We start from the raw sequence: 13,849 nt of genomic DNA, 5'->3' as shown, positions 1-13,849 counted from the left end.
AAAAGCTGAATTATTCACAATGACTATAAAGTCCCCACATGACACTATCTCCTACAAATCTCTCTGTTGTTCCCTCCATTCAACCCACACTAACTCAGCACTTTAGTGACAGTGTTAGTTGCACCTCACCTTAAGGTATTTGAATGTTCTGCTTTGTCTGCCAAGAACACTTTTTTCCCTGAAACTTGTAGAGTTTCCTTCCTCATTTTTTTTTTCCATTTTTTTTATATGAGACATTCTCTGATCGGGCTATTGAAAATTTCAATCCTACTGGACCTCTAATGAATCCCTCTATCTATTGACTCCTTTATTTTTCCAGGACTCATTATACTGTATCATACTATGTATAACATTTAATTAGTATTGTCTGTATATACACTTTTAGAATGTAAACTCCACAAGGGCACTCACCAATTTTGGTCTAATGATACATCCGGGGCATTGAGAATTTTGTCATTAATTTATATTGAAAACAAATAGGCAATCAGGAAAGACATAAGGGAAATCAGGGACAATAATGGTTTCAATGTGTTTGAATTATTAAGGCAGAGAAATGGGAATTACAGATGATGATCATTAAATGATCTGGAATACATGTTTAAGGATAGAATATTCTTATCTTAATTGTGCATAAACCCAAAAGGAATTTGTTATCACTAACAAGAGAAGCATTTGTTCCTACACCCTCTATTCCCCTGTGCTATGGGCTTCATTTCCCATAACCAACTTTTCCACATGTAGTTTTCACTTTGACATGTGACTTTTCAACACCTCTTAAATGCAGAGCTGAGTCATCCTCACCCCAGTCCCTAGAATTTCAAAAATCCCCTGAGGCTTATTTTAATTCAAATCAGTGCAGAAAAAAAAATGCTTGATTGTCTTTTAAGGTCCCTAAAACTTCGCCACAACCTTCTCTTCTTTCCTCCTATTTAATTAGCACACTCGTCAGTTAGCTGGTTGTGCAGAAATAGTGCAGGCATTTAAAAGATTTATGTTATAGCTGTGTTCTTCAACTTTAGCAGTGACCTTTACTCACACACATATTCTCCTAGGGAACTTTGATTCTTGGTAAATGAATTCACAATGGACAGATATCAGCGCATGCAGAAAAAAAGGAAAAGGGTAAAGGGTAATATTTTACAATCATAGAATCAATGAAAACTTGGTTGATGGAGGTGTGTTAGTGAACACCTACCACTACAGAACAAGCAATGAAGTCACACAGAAGCGCTGCTATCAAGAAGAAAACACACAACCTACTACATATCATGTAATTCTCTACTTAGATCAGAGCAGGAACTCAAAATTCAATCACCTACTCTCACAGTTTTCTTTCATGAGATAAATTCATCATTAACCCTCATGACGAATGAGATTTTACTTCTCAGAAACAATATCAAACTCTATGGAACAGAAAAGCAATTTTAAAAAGAGACAGAGATCTAAAAAATCCTAAAGTGACTTAGGAGACCTCCTGGAAACATACTACATAACTAAAAATTTTATGAGAAACACTTTTAATGGTAATACGTGGAAATGTTATAAGCCCTGAGTTACAATAATAATTAAGTCTACATAAAAGTGTTAACTCCAAGACATTAAAATTGAAATTATAGTTTCACTTTTACTGATCTTTAAACTAAACACCGTGCGTGCATTTTCTTCACTTATTTTCATGTCTACAGAGAGAGAATTGAAATATATTTATTTTAAGGAAGAATTGAAAAATGAGAGCTAATGCTAGTCTTCACCTAAGAACCTGCTTTGTGGAGCAGGGTGAAGATGTGTACAGTCAAACCTGAAGATGGTCCTGCTATTGGTTAAGTACTCACAGTTATTCTTTCATCTTTGTCATCCAGCGGAGAGCCATCCTTCTTCCAGGAGATGGTGGGCTCCGGATGGCCTCGTGGAGGCTGGCATTCCATGACAGCAGGCTCCCCTACTGCCACCATAACATCGGAGGGGTTTTGTCTGAAGTCATCCCGTAGTACTGTAGGAACAAAAATAAATCATCGTACTCAATAGTGACACATGCAATCCTTATCTCTGCACTTCAGCGAAAGAGACATTTACTATAATAAATTACTACTATTAGCTATCACAATGCAGCTTGAAGAATACCTACTTACAGACAACTTCAATGTAATAAAGATATTTGGCCTTAGCATGCACAGGAGGGGTAATCTGACATTCTCCAAAGGCCTGTGGGTGAATGTAGTCTGGGGCCTAGTGCCTTCACAGTTAGCATTTGAGTTCATTTTAACTTCCATTTCTTTGCTGTCTACCTCCTTTATTTTTTCTTTCCAGATGCTAATGATTATAGTTCCTTTTACTTATCAAGATGATGCTCTCTACAGTTAAATAAATTATGTATACATACAAACAAAATATTAAAAGGAAAATGAAGATAATTCTAAGTATTATTAATTGAAAGATGTTACAGATACCTCAAATTAATGTTCAAGATTATATTATCATTATAACTTAAATGTATACATTAATAAAAAATGAAAGATATTATTAACTTATATAGTGTCAACCCTATAGTTTAGAGGCGTGAACAATTCATTACTGTAATCTCAACTGGATAGGAATACAGTATTAAGCTGCTATAAGATAAGCAGTGTTATTCACTTTGTGACTATAGGAATAAAATGTGAAAAATTAAAACAATATGTATTCATGAATACTTCATATGGTAAAATTGTCCTCAGTATCTTGATAACATCCATCGAACCATCTCAAATTAGCTGGCATCAGTAAGTCCTAAATCACAACTCTGTTGTTTGCTAAACGTGTATTTCTTGAACACATTCTTGATGATCTCTGTTTCCCAATTTACAAAACTGATATGGAATATATACTTCACTGAGGTCTAATGAATAGTTAACTTCCCCATCTTCAAATCCTTGATCCTGGGTGTAACAGAATGTGACCCATTGTAGAAGCTCAATTTAAGACAGTGCTTAAAATGTTTATAGGTATATTAAGATATACATTATGATAAAGATTATTTATCTTTTAAAATAAATTGCATTGTAGATTTGATACTACAATTGTACATTGGAATGGATGTCTTTCCATCCTAATGGCATTTAAAAATGTTTTCACAGATGAAGCACTACAATGTGAAAAACTTATACTCAAACCAGTATTTCAAACATTACTCTTAAATTTTAGTTTCAAAGCCTCAAATTAATAGGGTTTCCAAAGGCTCTATTTTCCTATTTCATTTCTTGAATTTTGTTCCTCTATACCAACTGAACACATGCATATATCTTAGTAAGCCATAGCACATACTAAAAGCAGTTCTTTAATTAAAATATTGAGACAATTTGGGCAGACTATGATTATGCTAATGCCTGGAAAATACTTGCTTCACTATCTTTGGAAAAATAGTAAAAGAAAAAAAGACAAGGAAATATGACTGTACCAAGCTGTTGTGATTCTAACATCATACACTATTAATAAATTATACACTATCAATAAAATATAGACAAAAAAGTAAGATTTGTTGAAATAAAAACTCTAGCTACCTTTACCACATAATTTAAGAAAACCAGACTATTAAGAATTTCATTATTTATAAGCTTAGACTATTATTACATGTTAAAGAATGTACTACAAAAAATTTAAATTTTATAAAACAAGCAAATGAGTTAACCTTAACAAGCAACATGTATGTTTTGCTGGATAAAATTATTAATCTATGATAACACATCTGAAAAGCTTTAACACCCCAGAAATACCCAAACTAAAATATTTTTCAAGTAAAAGTAAATAATTTGCACAATTTTTCAATTTGTTAGGCTTTAACCCAACTTGGTAATACTATATCTTATTTACAAATTGAGATCACATCTCAAATAAACCAATGAATAATAAAATGTCTTGCAAAATATCAAAGGGCTATGTCAGATAAATCAAGCTATTTTTTCATTTATTATGTTATTGGGACTTTTACAGTATATAATGAAAAGCTAACAAAATGTAATCCATTAAAGATTGTTGCTTAGATAATGCTCATGTAATTATTTTTGCAGCTGTAAAGCATAAAACTCTAGCACTGCCTATGGCTACAGGCAATTCTGCATAAAACTATGAATTTAAGATTTTTCTCCTCTTTTTCATAAAAGCAGTATTTCTTTCTTATTATACTTGCCCTGAACATTTTCTTTTGAGAAAAAATGGTATGTGTCACATTATAAAATGATATGAAGCCTTAGTTAAATTGTTGAATTTTCTTAACACATGTGTATATTTAATTCATTAAAATAAAAATAAAATCTATGCAATTGGCAGCAGTATGGAAGAAAAAATTTTAACATCCATATGTAGACCCAAATTCAGATCTTTTTAAACATCTCTCATTTCCTTCTCTAACATTTATCATAATCAGTCTATATTTTGTAATGTTTCTCAATTTTAACAGTATAAAAAATTAAATTTTAATTTTTAATTTGGGACTATATTTTTTTAAAAAGGTCTCACTATTAATTTGAAAAAGAGTAAATAACATACATAGTATATTCAAGTACATGTCACCTAAGAAGGTGTTAAGACATAGTCATTCTAATATTGTAACCAGATTATATTTCTTCCATATTTATGAAGTTTTATGGGTACAAGCTAGTGCATATAACACAGCTCAAATTATTTCCATTTTTTCCTTTGTTAAACAGAAAAAACAAAATCTAATCATTTATCTTTCTGAGAAGATTTATACCGATTTTAATACAATTTGAAAATAGTAAAAGCTTTTTATCAGAAAAGAAAAATATTGGTGGTGTGCTAGAAACCTATCTGTGTAATGCTAAGATAAGAGGAAAAGTAGAAAATAATATGTAAACGTAAACTGTTCCAAAAACAATGGAGGCATTAATTTATTAAAACATTCTGTAGGAACATTATAAAAAGTTAGAACTGAAAGAAATGAAACATTATAGAACAATATAGTAGCTGACAATATCAAATTCATCCCCAAACTAGATATAATGGAGTGTCAGGAAATTGCCACTTGCTAGCCTATGTGATTTGTCTGAAAAAAGACAAGAGGAAAACACAGGTATCCTTATTTCCTGTGCAGTATCCTTGGCTTTCTAACCATGTCCTCATTGTCCTGTACAAAACATTTCTCTGATCAAACACATTGTGTTTCTAATGGATTTGATCCAATGTGGTTCACAGCACCACCACAGAAGGCTTGTCCTATGATGTCTGTACATCGCTGCACCAGGGTCTCATAACTTTATCCAGTCTTGATGGGCTCAAGTGCTCCTCAAGTTAATCTTGTCCCCTAATCATGTGTTCAACATCTGCAAACTATAATGCATTCAACTTCATGAAACATAGCATCTCATTGCACTTAGGAGCCTCAGGAGTATGTGGTACAAATTTTCTGTTTTAGAAATTAATAAACTAAGAACTTTCATGGGTAGATGAACATGTCACAAAGGTAATAAAAATGATGAAGATGATTTAGCAAAATAATAATGTTAATGATGGTGGATGTTTAATGAATGTTTACTGTATAAGAAACCATACTAAGTATCAAATTACTTAATCCCCAGAACAAGCTTATGATAAAATGAGTTTATTAGTTTCATTACACAATGAGGAATATTTAAAAACTTAGTGGCCAAGTTAGAATTCAGGTCTCTAGTATGACCAGATCTCTAGTTAGAATTCAGATCTCTAGTTGTCTACCTATCTGGTCTTAACACAGAGTTCACAATTCTAAGTACACAAGTATATGACATAATTAGTATTTCAATCTCTTTCCAATGGAACAGAAATTAAGTGAGAAATTTCCCTCTTGATAGTCATATGTTTATCTTATTCTGCATTCTTGAATTTTCTCAGATTTTCCATGTTTGGAAGAAGATACTTGACATTCACAGCATATTGGGAATCAGAATTCATTATTCAGAATACACATGATGTGTTACTTATTATCAATGACTCATATTTTACCACAAAATGAACAGACTGTACAATAATAATCATTTTAATTAAATATGGGCATTTAATTATCAGTAGGTATCTTGGGGAAAACAAAGGGAGATAATAACACAGTCTTGGATTTTTTTTTCTGCTTTACAAACTACCTCATGAATGCAACCCTGCAGCAAATAGTAAACTTGTTGACTAGGAAGAGAAAAAAATCAATGAAACCCTTAAAAAGCACAGAGTTTATTGGAAAAGAAAATAAATGAAGTATATTCCTAAAGACAACTCTATAGATATTTAGTATGCTTCTACTACAATGTGTCATATAATTATTTTTAAAATTATTAAGCATATACCTAGTCCTTAATTTTAGTAGAGAATATGTTAGTCATTTTTATAATCCTTTTAGTTCTCTGTCTGAATTCCAATTTACATGTTGATAAGAAGAAATGCCAATTAATTTCAAAATAACTATAATTCTCTCTCATTTAAAATATACATTGGGCACATTTTTTGTGCCTGACAGTTATGCTACAATTCTTGCATTTCCCTTGCAGTGAAATACATGTTAAATGCTGATATTTGTAAAAAAAAAAAATCTTAATATACACCTTGTAGGGAAAGGGCAATGCAACAGGATTTTGTTGCAGATTATTCTGAATTCACATATATGTTTGGGAGCTGGATAAGAAAGTACAAGCATTTTTACAAGCATTATTTGCATTCTTACATTGTAGTTGTTGCCATTTATGCTAATATTCCTATGAACATATATGAACCATGTGCTAAAAACTTCTTCAAATTTCTTGAATAATTCCAATCTTTTAAAAATATTTCAACAAGAATACAAATGTACAGAAAGCGAACCCATTAGAAATGCAAACTAAATAATCACATTTAAAATTATATTCTGAGAAGTGTTATTCATTTACCTTACACCATCATCTTCTAAGGCTAAGAAATTTGTTTTTTAAAATAATGCATGCATCTACTGAAAGGCACCTAGGTTGGCTCCATAGCTTAGCTATTATGAATTGTGCTGCTGTAAACATTAATGTGGCTGCAGGATGATAGTAGGCTGATTTTAAATCCTTTGGATATATATCATGGAGTAGGATAACTAGGTCAAATGGTGTTTCCATTCCTAGATTTTTCAGGAACATACCTACTGTTTTCCAGAATGACTGAACAATTTGCAGACCCACCAACAATGTATGAGTATACCCTAGGTGCCTTTCAACAGATGAACGGATAAAGAAAATGCAGTGTATATATACACAACGGAATCTTACTTGGCCATAAAGAAGAATGACTTTATGAAATTTGTTGGTAAATGGATGGAACTGGAGAATATTGTTCTAAGTAAAATAAGTGAGTCCTAAAAAGTCACAGGTTGCATGTTTTCTCTGATATGTGGAAACTCATGAGGTGGGGTGGTAAAAAAAAAAAGAAAACATAGAAGAAAGATCAGTGGATCACTCCATTGTCTACCAATGAGGAATGAAGAGAAGGGAAAAGGAATGGGATAGGGAAAGACATTAGTGTGAATCTGACCTAACGTTCCTATGTACATGTATAAATATACCACAGTGACTCTCATGATCATGCACATCTACAAGATAATAGTTAAAAAAAAAAAAACTATAAGAGCAAAAAGATCAGTAGAGTAGGGGGGCAAGGGAACAGGAGGTGGGAAGAAGGAATGGGAAGAAGAATTAAGGGGGACTGAATTAGAACAAATTATAGCCCATGCTCTTATAATTATGTCAAAATAAATTATATTGTCATATATAACTAAAAAGAACCAATAATTTTTTAAAATGATACATGTAGACATCATTAAGAAGTTATGATTTAATAATGATTATTTCCTAAAGAAAACACATATACTTTTTAAAATTTGAGATTGAATATTCTTTGAATATTCTTCAATAACTATGTCATCTTCTACTAGTGTTTTTTATAGAATGCCACTTTATTTTAAAACCTTAAATTATACTTTGGTTAAGACTGTGAAAGAAAATATGCTGGGAGAATGGGGGAAGCAATTATTTTCTTAACTACCAGAAGTTTTGAAGGTTTCACAAACCTCTTATGCTTTATCCTAGGAAAGCAGTACTTTTTTTTTAACTCAAAAATTACACATTCTGAAAGTCATATAAGAGGGATAGATGTCAAACATCACTCAACCTTAGAGAACAGCGAATACAAACTATTGCAAATGGAAAGAGATGCTATTACGAGAATAAAGGAAGCCAGTGTAATTTGTTTCTTTTTTTTTTTTTTTTAAAGAGAGAGTGAGAGAGGAGAGAGAGAGAGAGAGAGAGAGAGAGAGAGAGAGAGAGAGAGAGAGAATTTTTAATATTTATTTTTTAGTTCTCGGCGGACACAACATCTTTGTTGGTATGTGGTGCTGAGGATCGAACCCGGGCCGCACGCATGCCAGGCGAGCGCGCTACCACTTGAGCCACATCCCCAGCCCCTAATTTGTTTCTTTATATGAGGTATAACAGCAGAGCAGCTCACTTAAACATGGTTGTATGAGCTGTTTTTCTGCTGGGCTATGACAGTGAGGGTATGTCACAGCCAGTCTTGTTCTTTGTTTCTTTGCAATAGTGAAAATGGAATCTAAGGCCTGGCGCATACTAAGCAAGCACTCTAATATTGAGCTACATTCCAGACCCACCCCTAGTCCTTTTGTTTAGACTTACTTCCAGATTTGGTCTAATTTGAAGCCACATTTCCATTGTGCAGAAACATGGGTGCCATTGTGACACTTCCTTCATTGCATACAGTAGAGCATAGTCCCTAGTGTTTATTACAGTGTCACTAAGTCATGAAAACAAACAAAAGTTTGGCATCCTGTATGTAAGTTAAAGACTGTCACATATTCCAGAGAAAAGTAGACATTAGTAAGAATCAACATTCAAACAGTTAATATTCAGCAGACTTGAACACCTTGAGATCATAAAAAAATGTAACACCAAATTAAGTCCAATAGGTAGAATTATACGCCTGACTTTAAAGATGCCAGTAACTTAGTAGATGTTTGCATTTTACACTTTTGGATGTAAATTGTAAGTAAAATGGATTTATTAATGAAAAAATGCAAAATTTACAGAAAACAATTAGGTTCCTCTACTGTTGTAATCATGAATGAGTTAGAAAACAGAAGTCAAGAATTTCAGAATCACAACAAATTCTTCCACTATTCTGTGACTCTAGTTAGTATATTCATAATGACTCAGTTATTTCCATACAAAACAGAGAGTTTTTACACTCTATCTTGATAGGGTTATTATGAAAACTAATTATTTAATGTTTGTACAGGACTTGCCATTTTTATGGTGCATTACATCTGCAAAGAAGTATTGCCATTAGTCACTATGTAAGGAATTGCCAAATTTTTCAGCTGCCAGTACAAATGGAAAGGAGGACAAAGAATGCTATTGATGAGGGTTTCTAAGTGCCAGAGCAAAAGTCACATTCAGGAGTAGCCCAGCAGGGTTAAAAAAACACAGACAAAATGAGATATCTGAGCTATGGGACCCTGATTAGGAGCAGGACAGGCATGCATTCTTTCTTTTACATTTAGCACCCTGCCCTGAGAGAGTCCTCTATCAAAAGACTATACTTCTGTATTTATTGCCCAGCTCTTTGTATCTGAAGGTCAGGTCCATGAGAACAGGGTTGTCTTTATCACCTCTGTATCTCCAGTACCCTGAACAATGTCCACAAGACACAAGACACAGCATACATCAGAGAAAGCTTAAAATACAGTTTCTACATGTTGCGTACTGGGTATGAAACGTGGCTTAACTTGGCATGAGTCCTATGCTCATGGTCCTTGAGGTCTGTACTGTGGGGGTAAACAGACAATATTCAAGTTAACCCAAGCACAAAGACAGGATTACGATACATGCCATGAAGGAAAAGGATAAGAATTATAAGAAACATAATTTAGATAGGAAGTAAGGCACCCTGAGGAAGGAACAACTAAGCTGAAGCCTGAGAAATAGGGAAAACATCCCAAGGAAGCACACTGCAGGCAAAGCAAATAATCTGGTTTGAGGGGATACACTCAAGGAAATTTTAAAGATGTCGACCCTATGTAGTGAGTCAGGTGGAGAGCAATGTGTGTGACATGAGTTTGACAGAGAAGGTAGAGCCCACACTGAAGTCTTAAGCAAAGTGATTTTAAGATGGAATTATCATATTTAAATGCTTGTCCTGACTGTCCTGTGAATGAAATGAAGAGGGAAGCAAGAATGGAAGGAGATGCCATTTCACTTCCACAATGGAGGAGGAGGGAGAATCCAGATCTAACGGTTCTTGAGAAAAGGCTGGAAAGTCACCAGTAAGAAACAACAACAAGGTAACCTGTGCAACAGCTCACGTTCATGGCGCTCATACCAAGTGTCAGTGCTGTTCCAAGGGATGTATGAGTACTAACTCCTTTAATGTTCATAGTGAACTAATCAGTGAGGACCACTATTGTTTTCATTTCATACCTAGGTGGAGTGACTTAGGACAGGTTGAATATTTTTCTCCAACTCCTTTACAGGTGTATAATATGCAGTCAGCCAGTGATAAATTTGGAAATGGGCCTGAATTCTGTTGGCTGCAACAATATGAACTTTTAGCACTAAACTCTATTGGCCTTCTAGAACTTAAGACTTTGGTGGCTGACATGAGAAATCCACTTCTGGACATTTCAAAATACATCCAGCTGAGGAATTTCTGTCACTTTAAACTGAAGTGCAGAGGAGTGTCATTCTTAGCATTTCAAATAATTCCTTAAAATAGTTGTGCACTATGATAGCTCATAAAATCACAAATTTATACCATCTCTGTACAACCTCCCTCACTTTGACTCCCACCTCCAGCTGCAAATGAGGACCCACAGTCAGGAGAGAAGGATAGGACTCAAGGTTGTCTGAACTACTGGACATGCATGAGATTAGATCCTCACAACAACTGCTTTCACACTTTATTTTGATAAACACATATATTTTTAAAAGTGCCTGAAAATATTAGAATGTTTTCTAATTTAAAACATTTGCTGGGGAACAAAGGTGGCTGGGGGTGGGGGAATATACACAAGTGCTCCTTCATCCTCTGAAGCCCAGGAGGAGGGTTAAAGGCCGTTTTCAGATTTTATTGGGGGATAGGAGGGAAAGAACAATCTCAAGGGAGAAACATTCTCACAGTTTAAAATGATCTCATTAAAACCTCACTAGCAATTGTGAAGGACCAGAGAAGATAGCTATTAGATTAAAAAAAAAAAAAAACTGTTCTCACCAATGTATCTTTGTGCATCTTTGTGCAGCATAATTAATGCTGCCAGTTAAAACATTTCCCTCCCCAAGCCCAAAGGAATATTTCGGTGAGAGCAGGAAAAAAAAAAAAAAAACCACCAAGTCTAAATAGCACACACAGGGACATATCATCTAGACAAAAATGTCTTTAATTGGTGACAATCTGCCCTATATCACTATTACTATTCCTGAACATAATAACTTTCGGATCTGTTCATTCCTTGTATCTTGCCCTATCACAGACTGTCTAGGGCTTCAGCATAATAATGCGGAGTACCTAACAGGGCTTTCAATCTCCAAGGAACATAACAAACATGCAATTGTGAAGCTGTGTGAGCTGCCTTTTCCTTAACAAACTACAGAGCTCTTGGGAGAGTCCCAGCAGCCTCCAGCTTCTTTGGCAGACAAGGCTGAAGACCCCCTTCTGCTGAGCACTGGAATCACACTAACAAGCCCTGACTGAAGATACTAGGGATTAAATTAGTAGAAAAGCAAATCATTTTACAAATCTTATCAGTGATGCTATCTTTACAGATAACTGTATTTTTATGAAATATACAACCTATTTATCCTCAGGAAGTAGTAGAAGCAAAAGAACGAATATGGAACACAAACTAACTCAAGGAGAAAAAAAAAAGGCTCTATCAAAGTAAAAATCTTGAAGCACAAATCATTCTTAAATGTTATTTGCACGTGTTTATTTTTATATCAGATCTTGGAAGTGGAACGGTTCCAATGGAGGGAAATCCCATGCTATAAAAAGCAGGTCTTCCACAGTTCTCACCTGAACTTCAAAGTCTCAGGTGAGTTTATTTATGGCCAAACAACTGCAACTAACAATGGCAGGTTAAAGGTACACAACAGAAAGACCATAGCCAGCTCTGAGAACAGGAGAAGCTCTAGCTGTCTCCCTGGAGCTCCTGGCTCACACAGAAGAGAGGCTTCTGCAGGAGGTGTGATCGAAGTTCTTATGTTTTCAAAGACGCTGAAGAATACCCTCACCCATGATGGCCTGGTAGAGGGACTTCTTTAATTTGCCAAAGAATTAGCACAAACACCTGGCCTACTGTGATATGCTTGTATCCAAATGTAACGAGCTCATGCGTGTCAAGTTGGTGGGTTCTGATCCACAAATCAAACTAGACATAAAGTTGATGATGAGCTACCAGAGGGATGAGTAGGGCTCTGTAAAACGGACACAGGGAAAACACTACCAAGTGGTTTGCTGCAGTTATCACAGCTATGGAATCTCAAACCTAAGATGTCCTCAAAGACTACTTCAAATGCAAGAAATGAACAAACAAAAAAACCAGGGTTATCAACAAAAAGAGTGCGAGAAAGAGAAAAATTAAAAAAAAAAATTAAAAATCCCTGGTCAAAGTTGGCTCCTACAAAAGTTCTAGATTATTCCATATCATAGACACTGAGTTAAAAAATAAAACTTCTGTGACTCTTCATAATTCTGTACATCAATGAACTATAAAGACCATTGTGATTCAATGTCTACTCTACCCATTTAAAGATATACTTGGTCCTTCACATCTCCAGGTTTAGCATCCATACACTCAACCAGCTGCAGATCAAAAATATGGAGAAAAAACCTGCATTTGTACCAAACAATGTACACTCTCTGTTGTTATTCACTAAATAAAAGAGTATAAAACTATTACATAGCATTACATTATACTATGCATTATAAGTAATCTATAGGAGGATATGTGTAGGTTTTATGCAAATGCTATACTGTTTTATCTAAGGGATAGGAGAATCTGAATACTAAGGGAAATGGATGCCAAGGAATAGCATTATATATGCACAGCCTCTTAAAGTTGTAAATTTCACAGTGTTCATTTTCCTCTGTGAATTTTCATTTCCACTCAACTCCCACCCAATTTTATCCTCATACAAAATGATTTTATATACTTGAGAGATCTGTTACTTTTGCTCATGGATCACCCAGTCCATGCTGTCTGGGATACTGAAGAACAGGGCACATGCTCCTATATTTGCTGCCCTTAGGCTTTTTACACCTCTAAAGGTGCACAACAGAAAGATCTGAATCTCTGAATGGCCTTTCATTTGTAAAAATGAATGAAGTAAAAGAATGAAAGTCAAGATGGGAAAAAGGGAATCCTGAAGCAAGGACATTTTAGGCAAACCAGTTTTAGGAATGACATATTGAGGATGGTGAGAATTGGAATGATGTAAAATCATTATGCCTGTACATCTTTGAAACCTATGGGTACCTACCTGGTAACCACCACCCCCTAACCAAGGCCCCCACTCCCACTAATCAAGTCATGGGCTTCCAAGAAGATGGCCAGTCATCCCTGTTTTAATTGCAGCCACAACCTAAATGTCAGTGTATATGGCAACTCACAAATAAACAGCAATTAACTTCTTTGAACAAAATTTTGGTTAAATTTCATAATTGGAGCTGATTCTTCTATGTGTTATATTTTAATCATAAAATTTACAGAAAACCAATACAAACCAAACATAATTAGTTATTATAATTATTGAGTTTGGTAAATTATCTAAGGTCTACAGATCAAAGAATAGTTTTAATATGATAAATAGTC

The 13,849-nt window shown here is 34.4% G+C and overlaps 1 protein-coding gene across 1 annotated transcript in view; it reads right to left on the bottom strand.

The window, feature by feature from the left end:
- Positions 1–13,849, bottom strand: part of Robo1 (roundabout guidance receptor 1) — a 381,357-nt gene that overhangs the window by 134,968 nt on the left and 232,540 nt on the right. Inside the window, exon 3 of the mRNA XM_077795033.1 lies at positions 1,833–1,990. Within this exon, the coding sequence (XP_077651159.1) occupies positions 1,833–1,990 (158 nt within the window). The remainder of the gene's footprint in view (positions 1–1,832; positions 1,991–13,849) is intronic.

Source organism: Urocitellus parryii, chromosome 2, assembly GCF_045843805.1.
Source record: "Urocitellus parryii isolate mUroPar1 chromosome 2, mUroPar1.hap1, whole genome shotgun sequence".
NCBI classification, from domain to species: Eukaryota; Metazoa; Chordata; class Mammalia; order Rodentia; family Sciuridae; genus Urocitellus; species Urocitellus parryii.
Note: the sequence above shows the minus strand (reverse complement) of the source record. Positions and strands in the feature narration are given on the sequence as shown.